This window comes from Bacillus rossius, chromosome 2 (assembly GCF_032445375.1).
Source record: "Bacillus rossius redtenbacheri isolate Brsri chromosome 2, Brsri_v3, whole genome shotgun sequence".
NCBI lineage: Eukaryota > Metazoa > Arthropoda > Insecta > Phasmatodea > Bacillidae > Bacillus > Bacillus rossius.
The window spans coordinates 35,131,742-35,159,338 of record NC_086331.1 but is presented as its reverse complement, the minus strand read 5'-3'; the positions used below and the strand labels follow the sequence as shown (position 1 = coordinate 35,159,338).

Here is a 27,597-nt window from a genome sequence, read left to right as displayed (position 1 = left end):
CTCAAGAGAAGAATACTCTTTAATCAAACAAGAGTTAAAAGAGATCAAAAAAAGCTTATACATAAAGCAAAATTCAGACTTATCTTACAGCCAAGTGACCAAAAGAGTGCCCAATAATAAGGTGATCGATGTTAATGGTGCAGTGAGTATACCCAGCAACAGCTCCACGTGCAGTGACCTACTTTCTGGTCAGCAACAAACGCGCACGGTCAGGAACTCCAACAATAACAACCAGCGAGTCGACTCTGAAGGTTTCACGTTGGTACAAAAACAGCATAAGTCAAGACATAATGAAAACCCAGTTGGTACCCATGATCAAGAACGTAAGAAATCTCCACCCCAAGTAGGAATACGTAATACATCCACTCTTAAAACTGTCTCCAAACCTACCTACAAAAAGACTAAATCCCTGTTTGTTACCCGTTTTGAAGCCTCAGTTAAAGAACAAGAAATTATGGATTACATCACAAATGAACTCAATTTATCTCAGGTCAAAGTTACTAAACTCCGAACGAAGTATAATACTTATGCTTCATTTCATATATCAGTACTTGAAAATGACTTCAGTAGAATCAATAATATTGTGTTTTGGCCAAGTGGCTGTTTAATTAGCCCGTTTTACGGTAAACTACATCCCGATCAAGTCTACACTAATGCTACCAATCAAGACAATACAGCAGTGACCATCATGCCTCCTAATCCAATGGCGTCAACTTCCACATCTAATTTGATGCTGGAGGAGCATCCTACTTCCCACAGTGAAGCAGTTCCTTAGAAATTATGATATTGCATATCAAAACGTGAGAGGATTAAGAACTAAGTCTAATGAATTTCTGGAAAACCTTTTAAACTCTCATTACGACATTATTTGTTTAACAGAAACCTGGCTCAACGATAACAACATAAATTCTCACTATTTCACAGACCAGTATATAGTTTTTAGAAATGATAGAAATCCTCAACTTACACTGAAAAATAGAGGGGGTGGTGTACTTTCAGCCTTTAACAAAACCAAATTTTTATCAGTGCTACCTGTTTACATGTACGACTTTCCCGGTATTGAAGCTATCTGGATCAAGGTAAAAACGTCTCATGCAACAACTTTTATCATCGGAACTATCTACCTAGCCCCGGACATCTCGCCGAACAAATATCTCGAGTACCTTGAACACTTGGAAGAAAAACTATCTACCACTCAAGAAGATATTTTAATTCTTGGTGATTTTAATGTTCCAGGTATTGATTGGCTCACTCGGCACTTTTCAAACATTACTCATTCACATGTCAAATCCAAAGCCAATTACCTTCTCAATTTTGTGTCTACATTGGGTTTGACCCAATATAATCACACCCAACCTTGCAAAAATCTTCTCGATTTATGCTTAACAAATCTACCTCAGTGTACAGTAACGCAAGCCTCTTAAATATTTTCCAAAGAAGATCTGTATCATCCAGCTCTAAACATTAACATTGAAATTTATTCTAGCACAAGAAGTGTTTATCCTCCCTACAGAAATTACAAGGATGGTAATTTTTTAGGTCTTTATAACTCCATAAAAAATTACGACTGGTCTCATTTCTATGAATCAACCAATGTTAATCATCAGGTGGATGTTTTAACAAATTGTATAACTGACAATATGAACATATTTATACCACTAATTTCTAAAAAATTACCCAAATATCCATTATGGTTTTCTAATGACTTAATTCAAGCATTAAAATCAAAAAAACATTTTCACAAACTTTATAAACGATCCAACAATCCTTATTATTATTTACAGTTTTCACATTTTCGCAAAATGGCAAAATCTTATATAAAACGTGATAAAATTAATTGGATCCGCTCTACTAATAACAACATCAAGAAAAATCCAAAGAAATTCTGGAAGTATGTTAAATTAATGAAAGATGGTTACTATGAACAATATTCTTTAAAAATCAATGATGATATTTGTGATGATCCAAATGTTTTATCTAATGTTTTTGCACAATATTTTTCCAGTGTCTACAAGACTTCAACCAATAATGTGACGTCTTCAAACATGTCCTCGGATTCTATTCCTATATGCTACATTTCCGAATCCCTTATTCTATGGGGCATCAAGGCTCTCAAGTCATCCAAATCCACCGGCCCAGATGGCATCCCTAATTTTATCTTAAAAGGCTGTTCGTACTTATTAGTTCCTCTTCTTTATCATATCTTTAACACCAGTTTGCATTCTCAAGTTTTCCCTGACAAATGGAAAATAGCAAAGGTCATTCCGATACACAAACATGGCTCTAAATTGATTGTGTCAAACTACAGACCAATATCTTTACTTAATGGCTTCGCAAAAATATTTGAAAAAATTATACACAAAGTTTTAAATTTTCAACTTCAAAATAAATTATCAGCCACTCAGCACGGTTTCAGATCTGGAATGTCCACCACTACTAACCTAATTACTTTTCTTAACCCAATCCATAATGTAGTTACTAACAGAGGTCAGGCAGATGCCTGTTATTTTGATCTAGCCAAAGCATTCGATACAGTAAACCATTCGCTACTTTTAAAAAAACTATCAGACTTTGGTTTTTGTACTAACTACTTGAACTGGTTTTCTAGCTATCTCAATAATAGATATTTCTTTGTATCTGTCAATAACCATAAATCCTCTTTACACCATGCTAGTTCTGGAGTACCACAAGGTGCCACTCTCTCACCTCTCCTCTTCAATATATTTATAAATGACATTACCATGGTCCTTAATTACTCAACTGGTGTACTCTTTGCTGACGATCTGAAAATCTCTAAAATAATATCGACAGTCAATGATTGCGCTCTTCTACAAAGGGACATTAATGAAATCAATAATTGGTGTCTTCTAAACTTGGTCAATCTTAACGATAGTAAAACTAAGGTAATATCCTTTACTAGGAAATATAACCCTATAGTTTATAATTACATTCTGAATAGTAACCCAATCTCAAAAACTTTCATTATAAAAGACCTTGGTGTCTTTCTAGATTCAAAATTATTTTTTCATAAACAAATCGACTACTTAAACTCCATTTCAAAAAGAACATTTGCTATTATAAAATATATCACTCATTATGCTACCAATTCTGATTCAATTATTTCTCTTTACTTGGCATTAATTCGATCTAAATTAGAATACTGTTCAACTATCTGGAATGACATTGGGTCGACTGATATTGAGAAACTAGAAAATTTACAAAACAAATTGTCTCAACTAATAATTCATAGAGGTTTTCCGCATCCCAAACTTATTCCTCTAGCAGACCGTAGAGCCCATTTGGACTATCTTTTTGTACATAACATTTATAACTATAAAATTAAATGTAGCTATATTCTTGAGAACACCGGATTGAGAATCCCCCAATTCAATTCTCGCCTCTTTTCTAGTTTATGTACTATTTATAACAAGAATGATCTTATTTATAGACTCGTTAAAAACTATAATAGACACAACACCAAGTCAAATTAATTGTGTACAGAGCTATGTTAAAGTATTTAATGTAATTTATATCCTCATACTAATTATAGTCAGTATTTTTTCTCTTTCACGTTTACATTATTGTACTCTATTAAATTTTATGTCTTGCTGCTTACTATCTTACCACTTTGTACTAATTATTATTTTAAGTATTATATTTGTATTTGTCCTTGTGTTGTCTGTGTGTATGGATGTCTTGTCCTTTGTTTCTTGTTTCTTTATGTATTTGTGTATATTTTGTATACGTCGTGCCCACCACTAAAGTCCCTGGACTGTTGGTGCGCATGTAACAAAAAATTTAAATAAATAAATAAATAAATAAATTAGGACAGTAGGGAGACAACCAATAAACCAATGTTTTGAATTATCAGTGCCCTCGATGATTATGATTTGACAGTACTTTAAATTTTGGTGTATTTAATTGTAATATCTGCTATGCGGTAATGGTTGGCACACTGCTATTTTCATGCTTAAATATTTTACAGATATTTGTTTAAAATACTTATAGTATTCTTTTGTATAGTAGAGTTATTCCATGCCAGATCATCCAGCCAAGATACACATTTTCCACCCCACCATCTCAGATTTGGATGAAATTTGGTACATGCTATCTTCAGACAAATGTAAGAACTTATATTTTTCATTTGTGAAATATTGGCTCTAGTTTAGAATTTAAAGCCCTTCAAAGTTTCCCTGTGTTTGGTGGAATTTTTTTAATCCGCAACCAAAGTCGAGTGACACATTTTGCTTCAACTTACATTTGTAATACCAGTTATTAATGTAGAATCATGAAATTCACCATACTTATTCAGACTTTTACGAATATTTCAAATATCACTCATAAAATGTAATTAAATTCCCAGAAGTGCGTGCAATTTATGTCAGAAGTGGAAAAAAGGACTTACCAAAAATTCTAAGCATCAGTTCAGTAATCCTATTATAAATTTTTTTTATTAACTTTACAATCTCGGGTTTGGTACCATTAGAAACAGCACATTTGCTACAAAATGGTGAAATAAAATTTGTGGATTTTACCGTCTCAACCTCAACCCAACAAAATAAATGTTTTTGTGGATAGAATTTTTGTTAACTGTACATACAGTACATATATTTATTTAAATAAAATAAAATTACAGAATTACATTAGTCATAAAGTTAGGCCGGCAAGATGTGCTCATGAAAATTGCATTTTTTACATTACTGGTGTCACTGGATGTTGTATATACCTGAAGTAGGCCTACTTTAAGTTCTTTATCAATATAATCTATGAAGAAGCTGATTCCATTTTGACCATTTTGATGTAATTTTTCTCTCACTCATGGATGTCAGTTTATAATGCACCATTCCAACCCAAGTCAAGTTCCGGAACATCAACAGTGCAAAGAGTGTTAACTAATGGCACCCAGCATGAATCTTCCTGACCATAATAACAATGTTCTGACCAGTAAAATAATTTAGTCAGGATGCATAAACTTAATCATTGCCTCTTCATCTTCTTTTTCAAGCACTAACTCAATATAACACTTTCATAAACTGAACACACATACAAATTGTTTTTAATTTTGAGGTTCTCCGTTTCTTCAGTGAAAGAGTACTCTAACGAAAAATTCCATCAAAACTAATTCGCTTAGCTGCTATTATAGTTTTAGATAGTGGAATGAAATAGTGCAAGGACCTTGTTCCAGGCACAGTTGTGAACTCTGAGAAATGCTTAAGCTTTTCTTCCACCGCGTGAACGTCATCTTCTTTGATCAGCTGAAATTTAATTTTAGTAAAGTATTCATTGCAAAATTGAAACATCTGCTCAGTTGTCAAAATTTGATCTTTAAACAGTCTTTGCAAGCTCACTGTAGATTCTGTCCTTTTAAAACATTCTCCAACACCATCACAAGCTATTTTACCATGACTTGTTGCATGAAAGTTACAAGGAGCTTTTAAATAAAAATCTTCCAAGTGATAGCAGAGGTTGACCAAACTTTTAAAATTCATGTATTGTCCTGCACTACCATCTGTGATATACTGCATTTAATTAATGTTAAGGAATTCTTCGTGAATTAGTAAGCTCAATCTTCTTTGAACTTCATGTACAAAGAGAACATCATTATTTAGGTAATCTGAGATAAAGCACATATATTAAATGTGCATTTACAACTAGGTGGCTAAATCATTATTTAAAAAAAAAATTCAATAAAAATTTTACTTTATATTTGTCTTTAGATGTACAAATTATTTTGTAAACTTGAAACTTCTTTCACAAAGAATTTGCTTTTATAAAGAAGGAAGGTAAATATCCACAAATTTTATTTCACTATTTTGTAGCAAATATTGTTCTCTTTCTAATTGTACCAAGCCTGAGATTGCAAAGATTAATAGAAAAAAATGGTATGATAGGATTACTGAACTGATGTTTACAATTTTTGGTAATTCGTTTTTTCCACTTTTAACATAAATTGCATGTACTTCTGGGCATTAATTACATTTTACGAGTGGTATTTGTACTCTATGTAAAATTCTGAATAAGTATGGGGTTTTTCACAATTCTACATTAAAAACTATTATTATAAATGTAATGTGTCACTCGACTTGGTTGAGGATTAAAAAAATTCCACCAACAGAGGGAAACTTTAAAGGGCTTTAAATTCCAAACTAAAGCCAATATTCAAAAAATGAAAAATATGGGTTCATATATTTGTCTGAAGATACCATGTACCAAATTTCATCCAAATCTAAGATGGTGGGGTGGACACCCTTGGATGATCTGGCATGGAATGCCCCAGTAGTTTGAGCAATGTTTAATTTCATATCTTAACATTTTTACAGCAGAGTAACAAGTAATCATAAATGGTGTGAAGTATTAAATGGACTGGTGTAGCAAACATAAAACACACATTTTTGAAAAATGTGAATTTATGAAAATTTTTTTAGGATTTTATGTTGTACAGAATAAAGATAGTTTAATGACACTGTAGTAGCACAATTTTTTATTTTTTAAATTAATGAATGTCTTTGTGTTCAGTTTCTATCCATGTCTGTTGCAAGATATCTGTAATAATGGTATGAATATTTTGCACAATCCAGGCACATAGGTCTTGTAAGTCTCGCACTTAAGTGGCATAAATAGTATCCTTAAAAACAGCTGGGAAAGGTGTTTCAGTTGGAAGATAGCTGTGTTAAAGCTGATAAAAAGCACAGAGCTGCATCATGTTTAGATATGAATATCCTGTTTTTTTTTGGCAAAAAACAAGAGTATGAACAATTGTGTTGCACGAGGCCATACCTCAAATCCTGTTTCAGACTGTCTGGTTCAGTTCCGGACCTGGGTTCAAATCCTTGTCCAGTCATCCTGACTTGTGTTTTCAATGGTCTTGCGAAATCACTCCAGGCAAATTATGGGATGGTTCCTGTCGCTAGGCCTTGGGTGATTCCTTTTCCAGTTTCCTTTTTAACTACGTTTTTGAGTTTGTTCGTCTTTAATGACCTCACTGTCGTCAAGACGTTAAGCCTGAGTAAAAAAAAAAGAGGTGTGATTGCTCAGATCTCTAGTCTGGACATTGTATCTGTTTACTGTACCAGATATGTCAAATGTCTCATTATTTGAAAACATTACCTTTGTCATTAAGTTTTTCTCTTTATTGATTCATTTGAGTATCTCACATATGAACTACAGTTTGTCCTCTGGTTTTAGCCTTGTGTAAAATCTGCACTTTGTATGCATAGAGATGCAACTGTTTTTTTTAAGCACCTTATAAGCTGTCATTTGTGATGTGCAGTTCCCAGTAAGCTTAGCGAATATAAACTTCCTGATGTACACACTTATACTGCTCGTCAGAGACACTTTGCCAGCCTCTGCCATGTCCTTTCAAGTTGCTACATGTAGCGAGAAATGTGCTGTGCCATTCCTTTTTTCCCTTAATGACCGATGCTGCCATCTTATACACATGCCAAAAGACTCTCTGCACTCTCACTGTACATATTGTTATGATTTATTATTAAAATGTAAATAATAAATTGTCGTGGGAAAATGTAGCTCAATTAAAGATTTTATTACCACACAGTTTTATTGAATTCCAATATTTACATCACTAACACATTATCTTCTAAAATGCCAAATAATCAAGTGCACTTAAAAATGTTGCTTCCCCAGTCACTCGTTTTTACACACCGCACACCTTGCTGGGCCGCACCTCTGGCGCAACTCTCGCCGCAGCACCCCTCGTGGACCTCCGTCGCGAGACTCCGTCGCCGCACTCCGCCGCTGCCGTCGCACTATCCTTCGCCCGTGACGCTATCGCCTGGAACTGAACTCTCTGCCCTGGAACCTTCGTCCAGGGACTTCGCCGCTCTATCGCCCGGAAACTCCGCCGCGGGAAAACTCCAGACTTCACTAAACTGACTCCTCACTGCTCTGACTCCCCGCCCTGGAACCTTCGTCCAAGGACTTCGCCGCTCTGCCGCACCCGTGGCACTATCGCCCTGGAAACTCCGCCGCGGGAAAACTCCCAGCTCCCAGCTGAACTAAACTGAACTCGGAGGCCGGCGTCCCGAGCTCATATATCACAGGCGCCACTTCTAGAATTCATGAGCGCGGCTGGGGCCAGTCCCATAATTCCGTGCTGACCCGACGGCAGAATTCTCTCGAAACACGCGTGCGGGGTGTGGAGGGCTGGGAAGCGATGACCCTTGATATCCACCAGGTTCGCGTGGCACGTGTCACGTTGCAGTGGCAGCGTTACGTCAGTGGCTGTGTGGAGCCGCCAGCCAGCTCTGCACCTGCGTGCCGCTGCCCTGCTTAGATTTTGTAACAATATAAACCCCAAAAATAACAGGTATGATTTTTCCTGATCTGTCATCGTCATTAAATAAACTGACAGTAGTGCTCCTGTGGTGGCCATCCATTAGCAGGAAAGCTATGGGTGGAATTTTAACTACTGCAAGACAAATGAAAATTGTCAGATGTAAGGCAAAGCAATTGCAGATTTGTAACAGTAATCTCAAATTAGTGCGTTTCTTGTACATAACTAGAATTTTTTTGGTTGTGTATTATTTTATGTTGTGTCTGTGCATGGACACTTTGTGTGAAGCTTTCACAGCTGTCATTAAAAACATAATATTAGCACTGTATTTGACATAGTTTTTTTTTTGTGGTAATTAATGTTGAATTTACAGGTAAAAGAAGCAGAAGCTGGTACATTGGACATTGTCCAGGCTATTCAGGCAACAACTGTTGTGGTGCAGAAAGCCAGAGATGTATTAATGCAGAAGGTTTTCGAGTATGATAAACTACGAAGGGAGTCTGCTTCACCCAAAGACTTGGAAAAGCTTGAAGCAAAACTTAAAAGGGGCCAAGAAGAGTACAAAATATTAGTGGAAAAATATCGCAACATGAAAGTTGATTTTGAAAATAAGATGGAGTTTGCGTGTAAGGTAAATTTTGTGTGTTGTTGAGTTGGAATGATTACAGTTTAAAATTTTCTTGTACATTGTTCTTGAATAATATATATATTTTTTTCCCAGCACTTTCAAGAAGTGGAAGCAGCACACGTGACACACATGAAAAATATTCTTGACACATATGCTCAGCTGTTGCTAAAAAACCACAATGAGATTGGACAGGTAAGTTAAAATATGTTCAAGTTCACATAAGTTTTCAAAATAAACTCTTCTTCCCATCATAATGTCAGATTTTTTCAACACATTATACTAGGGTAACAGGGGGTAAATCAGTAGTGCGGTATATTAATGATGAAATTTCAAAAAAAAATATTTTCACATGTTTATTTTCCTTAGATTAAATTAAAGTTTACCAAAATGTCGATTTTACATCTGGTACAAAAGAAAATGTTTCTTTCCAAATATTATAGAACTAGCAAAAAAATAAATAAAGAGGCTTTAATCCTAGTTGTTATGATTCCAAATCTAAAATTGTTTTATGTTTTATTATAAAACAGCTAGCCTTTTTTTTTTATAGTAAAATTGTGTTTTATATGAAGTTTTTTTGCCATCAATTCACCCCAGCTTTTTAACCTGAATCAAATAGGGTTTGGAGCCATAGAGTAAATGTAAGTTCTTGTTTTATGGTTAAAATATTTTTTACATTTCTAAACCATGTTAGTTTGATACATTTGGTAATTCTCCTACTATGAAATTTTTTTATAATAAGAAAAATTTCAACAGTATGAACATGATTAAAAAAAAAAACTTAAATTGTCCACCAATTTACTTGATCTTACCCCACATTTATTACAAATTATTTTAACCATGTTCTTGAAGGCTAAGATATTTTTTTAAATTTACTATTTTAATTTAACACAATTTTCTTTTTTAATTTTGCTAATAATAACTGCTATTACAATTTAATAAATCATTTTACCTTTCAGGTGTATTATAAAAGACAACTATAACCAAAATAATATAATTAAATACAATATGACACTAATATTTTAACTATACTACTTAATTTTGGTTTATTTATTCAGGTTTTTGTACTAATCTTAGGCACCGCAAGCACTTCCAGTGTTTCTCGTAAGTGGCTGATACACCAGCTCACTCTTGCTTCGTCACTTTTCTGTTGATGCACTGTAACACAACTGTCAGTAGTATGGCTTTTTTGCAGCCCATCCTTAAAGTTTCCTAAAAAATATAACGGGAACTTTAACAGTTCCTCCTAATTGGTTTAAATAGGTTTAATCACCTACATTTAATCAATTTGAAATAAATGTTGTTTTAGTTAGTTTTATAATATATACTCAATTAAAATTAATTTTAGTGAAGATTGGTTGAAACATTCTTGAACTTTACTAAACCGCAAATTATATGAATTGGAGTAACTCCCAAAAAGCTCTTTGCCTCAAAACATTTACCATATACAGTTATTTTTAACACTATAAGAAATATCTATGGAGATATTGAACCCAATAATTTAATTAAAGAATGCTATTGAAACCCTTTCATTTAAGGAATTGGATTTAAGTATGGTATTTACTTTATCAGTATTTTCTGACAAAAAAAAAACCTAAATATTGGTTAAGGGGTATTGAGCATTAAATTCCATTTTCCTAACGGAAAATTGTTTATTTGCAATTTAACGTAAACAACACACAGTATAATAATTACGAGAAAAATTTTACATGATTAAATGTGAAATAAGTAAACATTTATTTGCATAAGACATTGTTAAATTGGCAGCATAATTGTAATTTCTAAACACTTCAATGCATATAAATTTTTAATTATAATTATTACATAAACAAACAATGTGTATTAAAGTAGCACAATTGAAATTTCAAAAAAAAAAAAAACTCATACGACACTTTTGTAATCTCTTAATACCCTAACAAAAATACAGTAACATCATAATTGTTACGTATACCAACATAACTTGTGGAACAGTAAAAATTCAATAGCCCTTAAATTTTCTTAACAGGTTAATACATACCCATACACACGTATACATTTTACAACATTTTTATGATCCCATTACATATTTTGCTACACATAACATAGGATATAATCTTACGTTGTATAAATAATCATCAGTCAGCCGGTTATTACTTTGCTTTGTTTTTCTTGGCTGCCACAATAAAATCTGGTTCCCGAACTTTCATGCCTATCAGAATGCGACTGTCTGCGATTTCAGGTAACAAACAACACATGAAAAATCTGTGTTGTTTTGGCAGTAGTTTTTCTTACCAAAGCTTTTCATGTGGCTTTTTTTTGCAACACTTATATCCCACTATCACTAAAAAAAATTAGATCACAATATTCCTTCCGACTTATCATAATTTGTCCCTATATCTTGTACCAATATTTTTTTTTTTTTTTTTAAGTTACCCATTTTTGATTTGAACACAAATTTTTCCGTTTTTGTTCCTTTTGAGATTTTGGTTTTCCCAATTGATGGCAAACATTTCACCTCCACGAGTCCAGTGTCACCCATCAATCCGTCCGGACTAGCTCCCAAGCAAGGCAAATCCATTCTCACAAACAGACCACATTCTTTTATCCTTACTCTATTTTGCTCTTCGTATAAGAAATTGTTTTCTTTACATTTACACGGCCATAAATAACTGCTTTGGAGTGTATTTCCTTGTGCACTGATATATTTCTTACCATGTTTTGGCATGACGTGGTTTCTCTCATCTTTTACACTGTTCCAAAATTATAAGCAGTTAGGCGATTGCTGCAAGCTTCGATCCACAAGGGATCATCATGCTGCCCTACAGTATTTCTTTCTAGTTTTGTGCAGTGATCTTCACTTGCTATTTTTTTCTGCAGTTTTTCTAACACAGCCTTTTTACGTTTCTCCAATTCATCATCTACGTCTATTTCCGCTGCTTCTGGGCCGTAGTCAATATCAGAACCATACTGAACTTTACGTTTCTTACTTTGGTGTCTTGGATGTCCTTATTATCTGAAAAACACAGGAGTTTAGCTGAATGTTGTTTTTCTCGTTATTGAATTACTGTCTTTGCAGTTTGCCCAGGACTTTTCCCACTTAATATGTAACTTGGTCCGTCTGAATGACTGAGTGCTGCTCCGTAACAATGGCGCTGGTACAAATGACTTCTTGAGAAGTCAACGAGTTTACCACCAACAAACTTACATATTAATGACATGAGATTTTCTGCAGAATTTGTAGTAGTGCTTTTCAACAATCTTCCAGACTTTTGCATCACTGCGTCGAGACACTGATAAATTTTATCTAGCAGCTTTGAATTCACTAACAATGGTAAAACACTGGTACTTTCAGTGTCTTTTCTTTTGCAGTATGATTCCCTGCAGTCACAATGGTCTCCAAACACATGTCGTGGCCCATTTTCAAGATCACATCTAAGTTTTAGATCTCCACAATTTTCTCTTATAGCACTACGAACAGCTGCATTCAGCTGAGGAATATACTGCTTCAACAGTTTTCTTGCTTGTACATTGTAATTCACATTAGTAGCAAGCTGGTATAGTTTCAATGTGTAGCACCTCACAACATTATTAGCACATTCTAGCTAGTGACTTTCCATCCAAATGGAGCCCTCTCTCAGGAAAAAGCGTAAATGCTTGAATTGCCATCACCAACTAGAAACTTTGCCCATACTCCAGAGATTTAAATAAATGGTTTAAGTCAGTCAATAATTACAAAGCCTTTCAATAATTACACACTGATACAGTGATGTAGCTGGACCGGAGTAATTAATATTGCATTCACGATTGCCAACTACACATTTGTAGCAGAATTTATTTTTGATGCCCAAGTACAAGAATTTTTTTTTTTGGGCTAATTATGCATGCCTGTAAACAAAGAAACATAATATTTTGGTTTTGAACTTTGTTCTCTTAGATAAATAATAAGTTTAAATACTCTCCACAAACATCTAAACCACAAATTTTTTTAAATGTCATCTGTCACTATGGCATCTGGATGAACAACTTTACTTCAAAATTATCCTTTGTGAAATTATAATTTTCCCAAAACTATTATGTAAAAATTCTTTGTATCTTGTGCAAAATGTATTGTATTTATGTTTCATGCAATATTTTAATGCCTATTATATATATACACACACACACACACACACACACACACACACATATATATATATCTTTTTTAACGACACAAACATGTTGACTTGAAAATATACTCTTATAGATGTATTGATGTATGAGCTGTATGAGCTTAGTATTTTGCATGTTAGAAAGGGAGAGAGAGCAAACACTTGAGAATCACTTAAAATGAGCTGCTACGAAAAATTCTATATTTGAGAACGTAGTGCCAACTTCAGTGTAACATTTTGGCAAATTTTCTCAGTGAAATAAATTGTGACTATCTACTAAACCCCACAGTGCTTCCAGTTTTTAGATGCGCTCTTAAAAATACTCTTCTGTTCCTTGTGTACTTTTCCAGTCACATTACAGCTGTTGGCTGGTTTAAACCAAATGGTTTTTATAAACAAAAAATATTTTTTTAAATAATGTATTTTTAAATAGAACATCAGATTTTTTATTTTTTTTTAGTGAAATGTCATTCCACTCTAATAGCAACAAAAGTTCATTAATGTTTCTTGTGATTTAAATTAATTAGTGAATTGTAGACAGAGTGTAAATAAAAGAGGAAATAAATAAATGTATTAAAAAAAATTCCTATTCTGTGGGAAATCCCTGCTGTACTGTAAATCCCTATTGTGTGGGAAACACCCATTCTATGGAGAATACTGTTCCTGTGGGGAAATATACTTTTTGTGGTTAAGTCCCAGTCAGTTATGCACATTTTCTGGACTTAGCTTTTTGATGTTATAACTTTTCTGGTTCAACATGAGTGGCAGAAAGCAGGATTTTGTATGGCTTTAATTTGAACATGCTGAGAATCAAAATAACTAATGTAATAAAAAAAAAAGCTGGATCAAACCACTAAAACCTGGTTCAAACAAAAAAAAACCAGTTGGTTTGGTTTTTTAATTTTTTTTACCCTGCAATAATACATTGAGCAGTTGGTAACATAGTAAGTCTGTGTATCCCTGCAATTCAGTGCAGCATATTACTGCAGCACACAAACCTTTCTTCTGTAAATCCCTTTAATTTTTGAGCAACACAGAATTTGGGTAACATACAATGTTTTTTTATATAAAAAAAATCAAGAAATTCAAAAATTGATTGCTTCCAAGACAAGAAACAAAAAAGTCCTACATGAATATATCAGAAAGAAAATGAGTATATAACATAACCGCACTATAATGCTTCTTTCAGGTACATATTGATTTTAAGAAGCAATGTTCGGAAATGACAGTTGACCGATTGTTGGAAGTTTTTGTGAGGAATAAGAGCACTGGCCTGGAGAAACCAGGTACGTATGTCAACAAATGTCTAGTAGTACTCTTTCTGTTTTAGTCCTGAATCATCAGTGCCAAAAAACACCAAGCCTTCATTCTCTCGTGGTAAGGCATGGACTGTTGGTTAAATTTTTAAAAGTTTTATCTTTAGCGGGATTTGTATTGCATTATGAGTGAGAACTTATTTATTTAATCTTGAAATGCCTTTTTATTAATGGGGTCCTTGGTCACCGTGATTACTAGCACAATATTCTCATGTGGCGAGGTTCATGGGTTTGATTCCATCCCGGCATGACTTACATTTATGAGCACTGACATAGTTGTCAAGTATTATGGATTTCCTCATTATTATTACTGATTTAGACATCCTGTCACATAATTACAGAGTGTTATTTATTTATTACCCAAACAGGGAAACTTACCGACATATCAGAAATGTTTTGTGTGTATCAACATTTTGTATGATAAATCTTGTTCATATTTATGGTTGGCTGTTGACTGCATATCTGGCACAGAAATTTTGGTATTACTCATTTTGGTTATATTCAATTGATTTTATTAAGAGTGCTAAAAAAAAAAAATTTATATCCAAGGAGATCAAAGAACCCAAGCATGCAATGTTTGCATTGTCAGTAATGGTAATAATAAGGGAGACATAAAATACTTAACATGAATATTAATCCTGATATGCATCTGTTGTTTTATTAAGTTGTTTTTAGGCAGTCGTAATTTTTAAACCATGTTTTGTTTAAGTGTGTTAATTATTTTCCAGAGTCTAGTATTTTGCGTAAACTTTATCGCATTGTTGTGTTTGGATAAATGTGATTACTGATTGGTGTGTCTGCAAGTTTGCAGCACTGCACTGAGTTGTTATCCCAGTGGTTTTGAGTTCACCATAATAATGGAGGTCCCGTCACCTTAGGCCTCTGTGTGTAATTGTGTGATTTAAAACCCATCTAGCAAAGAAACAGTTCTTTTTCAATAAATAGCTTTGCACAAACTATCTAAAAATATTGAACCATAATGAACCATTATGGTTTACGATCATCACTGATTGGTTGTTCCTGCCACTCCCAAGACCTTTGGTTTAGTGATGTTCGTTTTCTTTATTGAAATGTTTCAACAATTTTTAAATGGGCTCTTTCTGACCGGTATAGTTGATTTGTAGACATGATGTCAAGTACGTGGCAGGGACTATGGTTTTTGACATATCTAAATAGGAGACCATTTGAGAGGTTTTTAATTTTATCAAAAAATATTTTTGTAAATATAATGCTAAATATATGGATTTTAATGTAACCTACTTGAAAAAAACCCTAAGTAAAATAAACATATACATTTATACTCACACTGTATAAAAATTTGCATTATTGTTTACATTAATACAATCTATTATAATGTCATAATTGGTAAACAGGGTGGTGAGTATCTTATCCATCAGTCAGCCTTGCATCAGTTACATAATAGCACATCCATGATGGTTTGACACAGAAAATTAATTTAATATCAGTATTATTTAAACAATTAATTTCTGCTTAAAATGACATAACCTAAAAATTTTTTTTTTATATAATTTGGCATAATATGTTTTATCTTGGACACATGCAATAACTTGTTTTGTTAAATATTTTGATCTAATAGTAGAAAATGAAATTTAAACAAAACACATTCTATTTGTGTTTTGTATCTTTTCCGATTTCTGCTTCTCCAGCAGAGCATCATAAGTGTCTTTGGATTTTACTATGAATGAAGATGTGTATATTTTTCAGAACAAGTAGAATGCGGGTTACAAGAAGTTGGAGCAATGATGACCAGGCACCAGCTAACTTTTGAGCCATCTGCAAGAATTGTGCTCGATGAAAAGCCTTCAAAGAAAGAAGGTAATCACGAGAGCGGTGGTGAGAAAACCAAACCATCCCGTCGCACCACCTCCCTTCTGAACCTCTTCATGCCTAATTCCCAGGGTATGTGTGTTTCACATCAGCTCATAAAACAGTTCAGTATTTAATTACTTTGCGCTCTATTTTCGCTGTAGCAATTATTTTAAAGGGCATGAAAGAAACTATCTACATTGTACAGTATTAAATATAATTGAATTAGGTAAAATTAAGCCAGTTTAAGTTTGTCCCCTGTATCTTTCGCATTGCTCCTATAGGTAACCATAGGAAAATGGTGAAGGTCCAGCCAAGTACATACTAGAGTATTTAAATCAATAGCTTGTTACTGTTGCTGTAGCGTATGTAATGTTATTTTTTTTTGCTAATTTTGTCTACATAAATGCCCATTCTGTTTTGGACCTGTTCTGGTTTTTTTTTTACTGTGGCAGATTGCTTTCACAATAGCATTGTAATTGTTTTCAGCTGTTCACATTCTTAAGTGCAGTTTTCTCCTTGGAATGTAAACACTTATTTCAAGTGGAAAAATAGGGTGTGAGAATACATATGTATTTTGTGACAGTAAATGGAGAATGGTCACAAATGCAGATTAGGTATGTATACTTGTTGGTGAACGTTTGTAACCCAGGTGCCAGTCATACTCTGCATGTGCTTGTAACAAAACAGCTGTTGAGCTGAAACTGTAATGACATTGCAATGGACTAATAATTTTTAAATTGCTAAGGTTTGTGTGTTTTAATTTTATAACATAAATGTGAATTTTTTGTCGCTCATTTACAATGGGAAGGTAATTATTAGCATAAACTTTCCCTGTGTTAGACTTTGCGGTGATTAGTGTTTTTAATTAGTGTGTATGTGTGCGTGTGTGTGGATTGCATGGGTTTGATTGCATGTGGTTGTGATGCCGCATTGTTAAGTTTTATTTATTTTTTTGCATTCTAATTTAAATAATTTTAATAAAATTAGAGTGGTTGAAATGTGTGTTAATGTTTTTATTTAAAATTAATAACAAAACTTTTATCTTGTTTGATGTTGAGAAATATTCATTACATGTGGATTAGGGGTGAATATTTCATGGAACGAATAGAACCGTCAGTTCCCCTACATTCAGGATGGATAAAATGCCTTTTAAATTAGATTCTGAATCCGTTGTTTAATACATTATTTCAGTAAAAGTGCTAGTTTTCAAACAGACACAATTAATTTGTGAGCCAACAGTCTTTCTTCACTCGGCTCTTAAATGTTGCGATCCATCGTCTGTTGTACGCTTCTTATACTGAAACTCAGAGCTCAACTATCTTTGCCTATTACAATTGTAACCGAAGCCATGTGGCCAGACCAGACCAGACCAGCGTTCTGTTTCCCTTGTGCCAACAATAAACGTGTGTTTACTACAAATTAACCTGTTTTTAAAGACTAATGACATCTAAGCATTGGAGGGGAAGTCAGGAAGGGAACATGGGTGGGGAAGTGAAGGGGGAGGGGAGCAGTGCATGCGAACAAGAGGGAAGGAGATGAAAGGTCTGTAGACAAAGACAGTCATTCAGCCATTGTGACAGAGATTTATTATTGTTGCATTGCGTAATGCTGGCATATGTATTTGTGTGTGCATGTGTATATTTTTATATATACACATATACACACATATGTGTATATATACATATATGTACATACATAACAGGTAACACACATACTTGATTACAACAATTACACTTTTGCAAATTTGTATTTATTGTCATTTTAAATCATTAAGAAGGATAATACTTTAACAAACAATAAAGTTATACATCTTAAAGCATGAAGAGAATTTACTGGTGTGAAAATTCCTGATACGTACCTATAAATGTTGGTTCCCCTACTTTGAAGCCCACCCTTCGCCCCTGATGTGGAAATTTAATACATTAAGTATATGATTTTATAATAATGATAAATATTTAACACTTGTAAAAAAAATTCTCATAGTTCAGCTAGATCCGTTGTAGTGTTCTACTTGCCAGTATGAATCAGGAATGTGAATAATGACTACCATTCAGTTAGGTATTTCATTAAAATATGTGATTTATGTCAGCAAAACTATGTTTTATAGTTTGTAGTTATGATCCCTTTTCTTTTCATAAATAAGTTAAATTTTTAAAAATTTCAAAGCTTTTTGCACATGTCTTTTTACGAAACTGAACTGGAAAAAAAACTTGAATTGCCCCTGCCAAAATACATTCAGTTTAACTTGCCCATGTATGCGAGATTACTCTTTGTATGAAGAATTTGTGTATTGTTTATCCTTAATTTTTTTTGCTCCCTGTTCATGCTCCATATTCAATGCAGAACAAGAGAATATTTCAATATATATTTATTGTTTTTATTTATATGTTTTCAAGTAATATATTACTTGCTTTAAATGATATTCCAGATGTGGTTAGTGATGATTGTTAAAAAAAGTAGTATGATATTTGTTTAGTTTTGGTTAGTTAATTTTGGCCACAATGTAATCACAGTGGTGATCATAATTTTCCTGCTAAGTTCATATGTGCTGAATTTTTTTTTCAAAGCATTATTTGACTGACAGTGGTGTTCTTAAAAATGTTTATATTATTAACATTGAGAAGCCAGTTAATAAATGGAGACTCATTTTCTCATGATCACAAAGATATAGCCATAATGAATTTATTATCATCATTACTGATTTATTTATTTTAACTGTTCTAAACTAGCATTATAAGAAGTGAAACCTCATTACTTGCTCATTGAGCATTTCTCTGTATATCCTTTTTTCTGCATAAATAACAAACTAATGCTATAGTTTTTACATTACTAGTGTATTATATTAAAATTTTCTATTGTAAAATTTGTGAGGGATCACTAAATTAACCACTTTTTACGAAAATAAAAATTATTTGATTTTTATTTAGTCACCAAACACCTCAATAACGTATCTGCCTTCAAAATGGGGTCATACTATGATTTTTTGAAAGTAGGAAATTTGGCAGATGTAGTGAGCCTATGGATTTTTTTGTGGTGCTTCCATTTTGCCCACAAATGTACTTAGTTTTGGCTACATCTCACATTTCACACCTCATCTATCTCCAAACGACCTCAATAATATTGATGCGATGCGAAACCCTAAACGTTCATACCTGTATGCATGTTGGCTAATTGGGGGGAGGGGTAAGTCATTTACACACTTAATTAAACCAAATAAATCTAAGCACATTTTTTGAATAATTCTTTCAATGGGGAAGGTTTATTTGAAAATATTTAGTAACATGTTGCATTGCTTATTTACATTTATGTCATAGAAAAACTTGGAGAATGGACAACAAATATAAATGCATATACACACTGAGAACAAGTCAGAAAAATCTAATGTCAAATGTTAAATGCCTAGACAGCACCAAGAATCCAGAGGAAGAAATTTTGTCAGAAAAATATTACAGCACAGATGAACAAAGTGGGCTGGCAATGATGAGACAATTGCAGCAGCAAGAACATTCAATCAGACAGTTAGCAACTTCTGACAACACACAAACAGATGAACCTTTTTATGATACTAAACAGATAATCTGGAAAAATAATGATGCACAGACGAACCCAGCGATGAAATTGAACACATATTCTGGACAACATAGAGGCAACATCAGAGACGAACACAGTAGTAGTCCAGTCAAATGGTGGTTTTCCCTTAACAAAATTGCGAAGTTTTTTCTCTGCGGTTCTATATGGTTTTTAGGGTGCTAAATCCAAATTTTAAGTTTGCTGCCTTGTAGGAGGTTGGATTCACAACAAAAAATGTAAAGAACCTCAAAATGTTTGCAATTTTATGAGTTTTTTTGCTTTTATATCGAAAACTATGCATTTTTCGAAGGTGACTACTATATACAAAATTAAAGTAGACCAAATTTCCTACAAAACGCACTTGTCAACTTCCATTTTCAGTGCTAAAGTGTGCTGATAAAAAGTGATTTTTTGGTCCTTCTATGAAAATGTCAAAAATGCCCATTCCCACTCCCTACCACTCCTAAAATGGACATGTTATCAACAAAAACCCTTATACCACGTAAAAGTACATTAAATTTCCTACAGGAGACATCTTTAAAATTGAATTTTCTTATATGGTGAGAGGGAGCAAAGCAAAAATTACAAATAATGCCTTCCGCGCCTTAAAGCCCAAACAACCCTTCCCACCTGTCTATCGCTCATTAGCGCTATACTTTCGATGTATTACACTTAAAATGAATGAATTGATGGCAAAGCATATTTGATGAAAACATTAACAAATTATATTTTAACATATGTCACTGAATATAAGGTGAATGTGTTTCGTCCATCCATAGTTTGAATGTTGAAATCTGCGTTGTCTTAGACCATCTGGCAAAGTGCTGGTTGGTTAACAGCCAGGGGAGTACACATATTGATGACACTTCAAATCAAGTTGTTTCATTGTACGAGGAATAAAATCCCATGAAAGATAGAACGTCTATCAATTTGCAAGAACCAATATTTTTTGTAAAGAAATGCTGCTTATCTTATGACTTCCACAATTATGGCAGCAGCTACTTTAACTATGGCACACTTTTCTTCTTTTTCTGTAGCATCTAACCATCTCGATGCCAGGATTCATTAATGATTTTGCGTCCAGTGGCTTTGAAACGTACAACATAAGGTTTACTTGTTGTAACCACACTATCGTTGCTGTACTTCTGAAGGTATCTTCTGATAGTGCTCGAATGTGGATGGAAACTGCTTGCATAGCATCTTCAACCTCACCTCCAGGGGGTCTGCCAACTTCATGGAGAGTCTGTGGGGGCTGGTACAGAGTTTTCATGCACAGAAAATGGTACTGCACATCAGCTGCTACCAAGTCAGTAACTGGCTGTACAAGTTGTACTTTACTTCGCCCAAATGCATCATTTTGGTTTCTCATGAGTGTGAGCACATTTTCTCTAATTGCTAATTTCCTCACAGGTATACCAAATTGTGATTTGAGGGAGGCTTTTTGATTTGTTTCTTGGCATAGTTCAGAGGCAAGTCCTCTCCACACAAAAAACAGTGCCTTTTAAAGGCAAAGTCAGGGATACTTGAACGGAGCATTTTGGTTCAGGATTTTCTTTAGCCCTTTTCAAATAAGCAGCAATAGCCCTTTCTGTCACGTAATTCTTCCTGCACTTGTCATGAACTTCAATTTCAGTGTTCCTCTTAAATATTACAAACTTACCATCCTGTTTTCTTACTGGCTTGAATGAAAGGTTTCAATTCTTTTTCTCTCAGAACACTCGTCTGTGTTCCATCTTCTAACAGTTTGTCACAAAATACACAGGCAGAATGAGACATTATGCACGTACATAACAACAAAAACTGGAAATACCACTGAAAACTGAGCAAATATTATAACTTTAATGATTTGACCATGACGCGTTGGTTTTTCATAGCTGACTAACCCACCACAAGAGCAGATGGGCTGCGAGATACTCAAAAGGGCCTGGAAGGGGGAACCTTGAAGGAGTAATGTGAGTAACAAAAAATGAAAGGACCACACCGTTAGAGGGAAGGGACTGGGCTATCGCGAAACAGACAGGACAGGCAAATGCATTTTGACTCTGCTCACAAACATTCGGACATAAGGGAATAATGTGCCATCACATTTCAGGAGGAGAGGCGAACTGTGTAAAGTAAATTTAAATCCCACCAAAAACATTCTGTAAAATAATTAGCCAAGTCTCGATGGAGCTGCTTGTTTATCTCTAAAAAGTAATGAAATCTAGACAAATTTGTGCCAAGTCTAAGGTTCCTTACTGAGATTTTTTTATTATTATAGTTAATGTTGTGTGACTTGGCCGTTGAACATTCTTTATACGTTAGTGGGTACAAGTCAATTTTGTTTACACGTAATGTTATATCTGTTTGTTAAGCGAGATAATAGCCCATACTGGTATTGGTAATTGGACGCTAGTGTCTCATTTTAGGCTGTTGTTGATTGTGCAACACATGCATTCAGCATTGACAATGCTGACTTCTGCTCTCTTCTTTTTGGAGCATCAAATCGACCACCGATCTAACATAAAATAGACATACAGACGGACTTCTATCAATGATTAGAAGTCCGTCTCTACTGGAAATAATTTTTTATACTGTTTGTTTCAGGCTCGCCTACACATAAGTATTATTGAAATACGCAGCTTTATCAAGCCTACAATTGACTGGTTATTGAATCAACGTTTTCCAAGTGGCAATTTTCCATCGTCAATGGGTAGCGGTTCTGGCGACAGATTGGTGCAATTGTGTCATGGAGCACCTGGTTTTGTACCCTTGTGTACCCTTCAATGACCAAGTCACACAACATTAACTATAATAATAAAAAAATCTCATTAAGGAACCTTAGACTTGGCATGACTTTGTCTAGATTTCATTACTTTTTAGACATAAACAAGCAGCTCCATCAAGACTTGGCTAATTTTTTACAGAAGGTTTTTGGTGGGATTTCACTTCTTTTTGTAGAAACGTGGGCATATTGATTTATTTTATTAGATTTTATTATTTGACACATTTTTTTTTTCTTTTTAAGAGAATTTTTTTTATTATTACAAATCTTTTCTTTTTTTACGGTTCTGATCCTTGTACAGTAGCAACAGTTTTTCGTATTGCCCATTCGCGTTCATTATTTATTCTTTTAGACGGTTTAGACGGTTTAATTTCTGAAAGATCGGCGCGGTATTTACGCCTAAACCTCACTAAATAATAAGCGAAATCAACGAAATGCAAATAATCCCTCCTAATCCCTAGCAAACGTTTTCAAGCGCAGTAGAAGAATGTCGTAAACGTCTGTAACGCGGCCGGTTGCCACTTCGCAATATAAGGTTATCGGAAAAACAAACGTAAGCGCGTTTTAAAATACAGTCAGCGCCATCTAGCGACGTGTGCGGGTATCACCGCCACTCTTAGTCCAATGACTTATATTTTGACCAAATTTTGAGTGAAATTATTTAATAATTTAGTGTAATTTGTTTATTTAATTTGTGTAATGTTTGAGTAGAATAAAGTTAATCGTTCGAGTATTTCTTCTTGTAAACTTGTAAGTATAAGTATAAAAGCCAGTCCAGTCTTATCCAGAGTTTTCCTTTAATTTTATTTATATGCGTATTAAAAGCAGAAGGGGAGGCATTTGCCCAGCAGTGGGAAGCAATAGGCTAGATTAAATTAGAAGATGTGTCCCACTACGCTGGATTTTTGCAATGACAGTCGATTTTTTTATGTACCAATAGTAGAAGGGGGCATTACCATATCTCTAATACAGCTGAGACAAGCTGAGGGTTTTTCATCAGATACTTCAGACCTTCGATTTTTGACTTCAAATGAAGAGGCAAACAAAGTTGAATATTTTTTGAAAAGGCGGTATGTCGATCTTTAATAGTTTGTTTGGGCTCTTGTGTTTTCAAATAAGGGTCACCAGGTACTCCAGATCTTCGATTATCCTAGTTTTTATAGTTTTCCCGTTATGTGGCCATTAAACCCTAACTCTGTACCAAATTTCAGCTCTCTGAGTTTATGGGAAGTACTAGTTCTATTCTGATGATCGTGAGTGAGTGAGTGAGTGAGTGCCATAAATGCGAAACTTTGCTTTCGCTTAACTTCGGAACTAAATGGCCTACAGACTTGAAATTTTATTTTAAGTATGTGATTTTATAGCTTACTGGATGACGAAAATTTCTGCATTCTGGTCTTATCCAGAGGTTTTCAAATAGGGGCCTGAAAATGCGGCGAAATGGTTCCAGTAAAGGATGGTATGGCAGTGTTTGCTTCGCGCTCGACTTGGCGCTCGACTGCCGTGCCCCCCAATAACTATTGCATTTTGTATAGATTTTTAATTTTTCAGTTTAGAGGTTTTATTTTTACACAATATATTATGCAAAAACATTGTCATTGAATTAATTACATTACTAATATTAATTGTGCTTTATTGCTCGGTGCTCACTGTCGCAGAGCAGATATTGCTTAGATTGGTCACCCCTAATATCTGGCCGCCCTAGGCCTCAGCGGCCTAGTCGGCCTTAAGGCAAGTCCGCCACTGTTAGGAGGGCAAATTTAATTTTCTTTCACGTGGTATAAGGATTTTTGTTGATAGTATTTTTTGAGTTGTAGGGGGTGGGATTGAGCATTTTTGACATTTTTGCAGAAGGGCCAGAAAAATCGCTCTTTTTCAACACGCTCTAGCACTGAAACTGCTAGTCAGAAAATCAAAGTTTAACAGTGCATTTTGTAGAAAGTTTTATCTACTTTAATTTTATATTGAGTGGTCACCTTGGAAAAACGCATAGTTTTCGAGATATAAGCAACATTTTCAACAGTGTAAAAATTTTGAGGTTTTTTGCATTTCTCGTTGTGAAGCCGACCTCCTACAAGGCAGCAAACTTAAAATTCGGATTCAGCACCCCAAAAACCTATAGAACTGCTGAAAAAAAAGTCCATAATTTTTTTTACAAAAACGACAGATTTGAACACTACATCTTTGCTGTCTATTTTTGAGGTTTTTCTGTGAAATACTTGTAAACCAGTAATGGCGTATTTTCATAAAATTATTTTAAATCACAAATCTTCGCTCTGGTAGTACATTACACATTGAACCGAAAATCTTTTGCGCTGGAAGCTAATCCCTTAATGACTTATCTACCAAGCTCCAACTATATATACATATAACGTAATAATGTGTTGCAACTTCTGACTGCAACCTAATGCGCAGTAATCAGTAAGTGCTCAGTGATGTGTAGTTATTAATTTTTATTTTCATTGATAGAACTCTTGTAATTTCTAATTTATTATTATATGCCTATTAGGGTCGTCATTAATGGGAAATATGTTCTTGAAAATACTATTAGAAGAGTTTTGAAGTGATGAGTATATATAAAAATAGTGCCTCATTAATAATTTAAAAATAAATTTAGTACTGATCTGAAGATGTTCAGTTTGGAAAGATGATCATAATTAATAAGACTGACATTAACAACCATTATTTTTAAGAAATTGTATTTTTATTTACTTAATAAACTATGCTGGGTTTTAACTACGTATATGTACAGAGTGAATTTGCACAGTTGTCTGACAATAGACTATTCTGCCATCCTGATTGTAGTTTTCCATGGCTTTGCAAAGTCACTCCAGAGAAATCCAGAGATGGTTTCTTAGAATATGGCCAGTTCCTTTCCTAACATCCCTGATTTATAATTGGTTTTCTCTCTCTAATGACCTTATCGCCAACAAGAGGTTAATCAAAATGAAAATGAAAATTAATTATTTAGTAAACCTTTATGTTATGAAATTTGCTCGCATACATTGATCTAATTAATTAGAAGATAGAAGATCAAACGTTATTATTTTTTTTTGTCTTTGGTACTTCAGGGTCTGCTTGGACATCTCCCAGTGATTACAGAAACAGATTAACACTTTCATTCACAAACTATTGCCATAGTGCCATCATTTGTCCTAGTACTTATCACCTAAATAAGCTGATTATCAGTAGGAAAAAAAAAACATAGAAGAATAGTCTCTTAAGATGATGCACAGTCAAATAGCCTCTAAAAATGTTTTAATGTATTTTTTAAACTATCTAGTGAATAAATTTTTATTCAAAGCAACATAATGAGTTGGTAATACAACCCTAATAGTTTTTAGCTTTCTTAGTGGGATTTAACATCATTATTATGCTTACCAATGGTTTTTTTAGTGTTACATAACAAACCCAGGATTTTATTAATTATGCTAGGAATAGTTTGTTATCCATTGCCAATTGTCTATAATGTTGATAGAATTTATTACTGTGGTTTAGTTTATGAATGTAAGCATGGAAATAAGAATTATGGTGTGGTAGTTGCTGTATAAAAGAATCCTGATTATGGAATTCAATTAAATTTTAAATTCATAAATGCTATCTGCAATAACTACAGTACTCCTGTTTGTATTTTATTGTCTATAGTTCCTTTCTTGTGGTTCATTTGGACAGACAGCTGTAGTAATAGTCAAGTAGAATATGAGCGATACGGAAAACCTTTAGCACACAGTATTATGTTTTGGCAAGTGTGATGAACTTGTATATGTTTTTTATGTGCTCATCTCCTGGATCTCTGTGTGAATAAATCCACTTGTTGGAAGCAAGTAGTTTACCCACTTGTTCGTAGCCGCAGCATCACCAAACAACTGTAATAATTAGTCTTTTATAGTCTTTATCAGCATGGTAACTCACTCAACAAGTCACGATAGCAGTCCATTGCCCCCTGGCAGTGTCTGTTTGGAATCTTGCTGGTTGGAATGCTGCAATTGAGATGGACACTTGCTCATCAGAATGGCAAGTTGAGACAGCTATGGTGATTTTCTTGTGAGCAACATTTGCCGGCAAGTCTTATACTCGCTAATTGTACTGTCGAATGTTAAACTTGCTGATGTCTGTACCAAGGGTCGGCTGAACAGTGAGTTTCCAACTGCTAACTCTTCGAGCGACCATTGTACTCATCTCACTGCTTTCTACGACTCCAGATACTGGTTCTCACTCTTCGACGTCTTGGCGTCATCTTGTGGATCACCGCCTTCTTGTAACTGCTCACGATGAACTCCTTGTCACAGCTTGTGCGGACTCCCAGTGGACAGCTAGTGACAAGGTCCAACTGCGTCTTCATGTGGAACCAAGCCGACTGACGTCACTTCGTTCTTGAAGCTTTTTCCCAGTCCTTGGTCGTTCCCGTCGTATGCCAGATTCACAGTCTCAGGGTCGGTTCTCCTTTACAGATTGTAGTTGACTCTGCTTCTCGCCCGTGGCACGCTAGTTTCACTGATTTATGGTGAGACTGCGTGTTTACGAGCAAAAAGGGGAGTAACAGTTAACCGCCCTGTTACAAGTATTTGTATTGAATGTCAGTACACCTAATAGGCAAAAGTACTTGCTGCTGGTCTAGAGACTATCTGCACAAGAATAAAAGGAAAATTTCAATTTTTTTATTAGTACAGATACATTTGTATGAACTGTAATTCTGTTAAATGGGAGCAATTTTATCATTGTTTACATGGAAATAAGGCTTCAGACTAGTATTCATACATTCATCAAAAAATTGCATAATTGTTACACTGTGTTAAGGATAAGGTGGTATTGTTTTGACAGCAGATACCGCCTTGTGACTCAGTGCAGCAAGTCTTTATAGACGAGATAACTATGATCAAACTTTTGCAGTGGTGAATAGATTACATTTATATAGGGAAAAATGTTTAATTTAAATAACATCTCTATTTTTCTACCAGTTTTTAGATATTGTTACGATTTATTATGTGGGAAGAACTGGGTTTGTAAGGGATAGCCCAATTAAATTTTATTACACTGTTTTATTGATTACTAATATTTACATCAATAATAAA

At 34.2% G+C, this 27,597-nt stretch overlaps 1 protein-coding gene across 7 annotated transcripts in view; it reads left to right on the top strand.

Moving 5' to 3' along the window:
• Positions 1-27,597, top strand: part of LOC134529232 (F-BAR domain only protein 2-like) — a 220,632-nt gene that overhangs the window by 50,815 nt on the left and 142,220 nt on the right. For 4 of the 7 annotated variants that reach the window (XM_063363113.1, XM_063363116.1, XM_063363114.1 and 1 more), the window contains exons 4-7: positions 8,667-8,924; positions 9,015-9,113; positions 14,235-14,331; positions 16,087-16,281. In XM_063363113.1, the coding sequence (XP_063219183.1) occupies positions 8,667-8,924; positions 9,015-9,113; positions 14,235-14,331; positions 16,087-16,281 (649 nt within the window). The remainder of the gene's footprint in view (positions 1-8,666; positions 8,925-9,014; positions 9,114-14,234; positions 14,332-16,086; positions 16,282-27,597) is intronic. The other 3 variants (XM_063363115.1, XM_063363117.1, XM_063363118.1) reach the window with 1 other exon arrangement.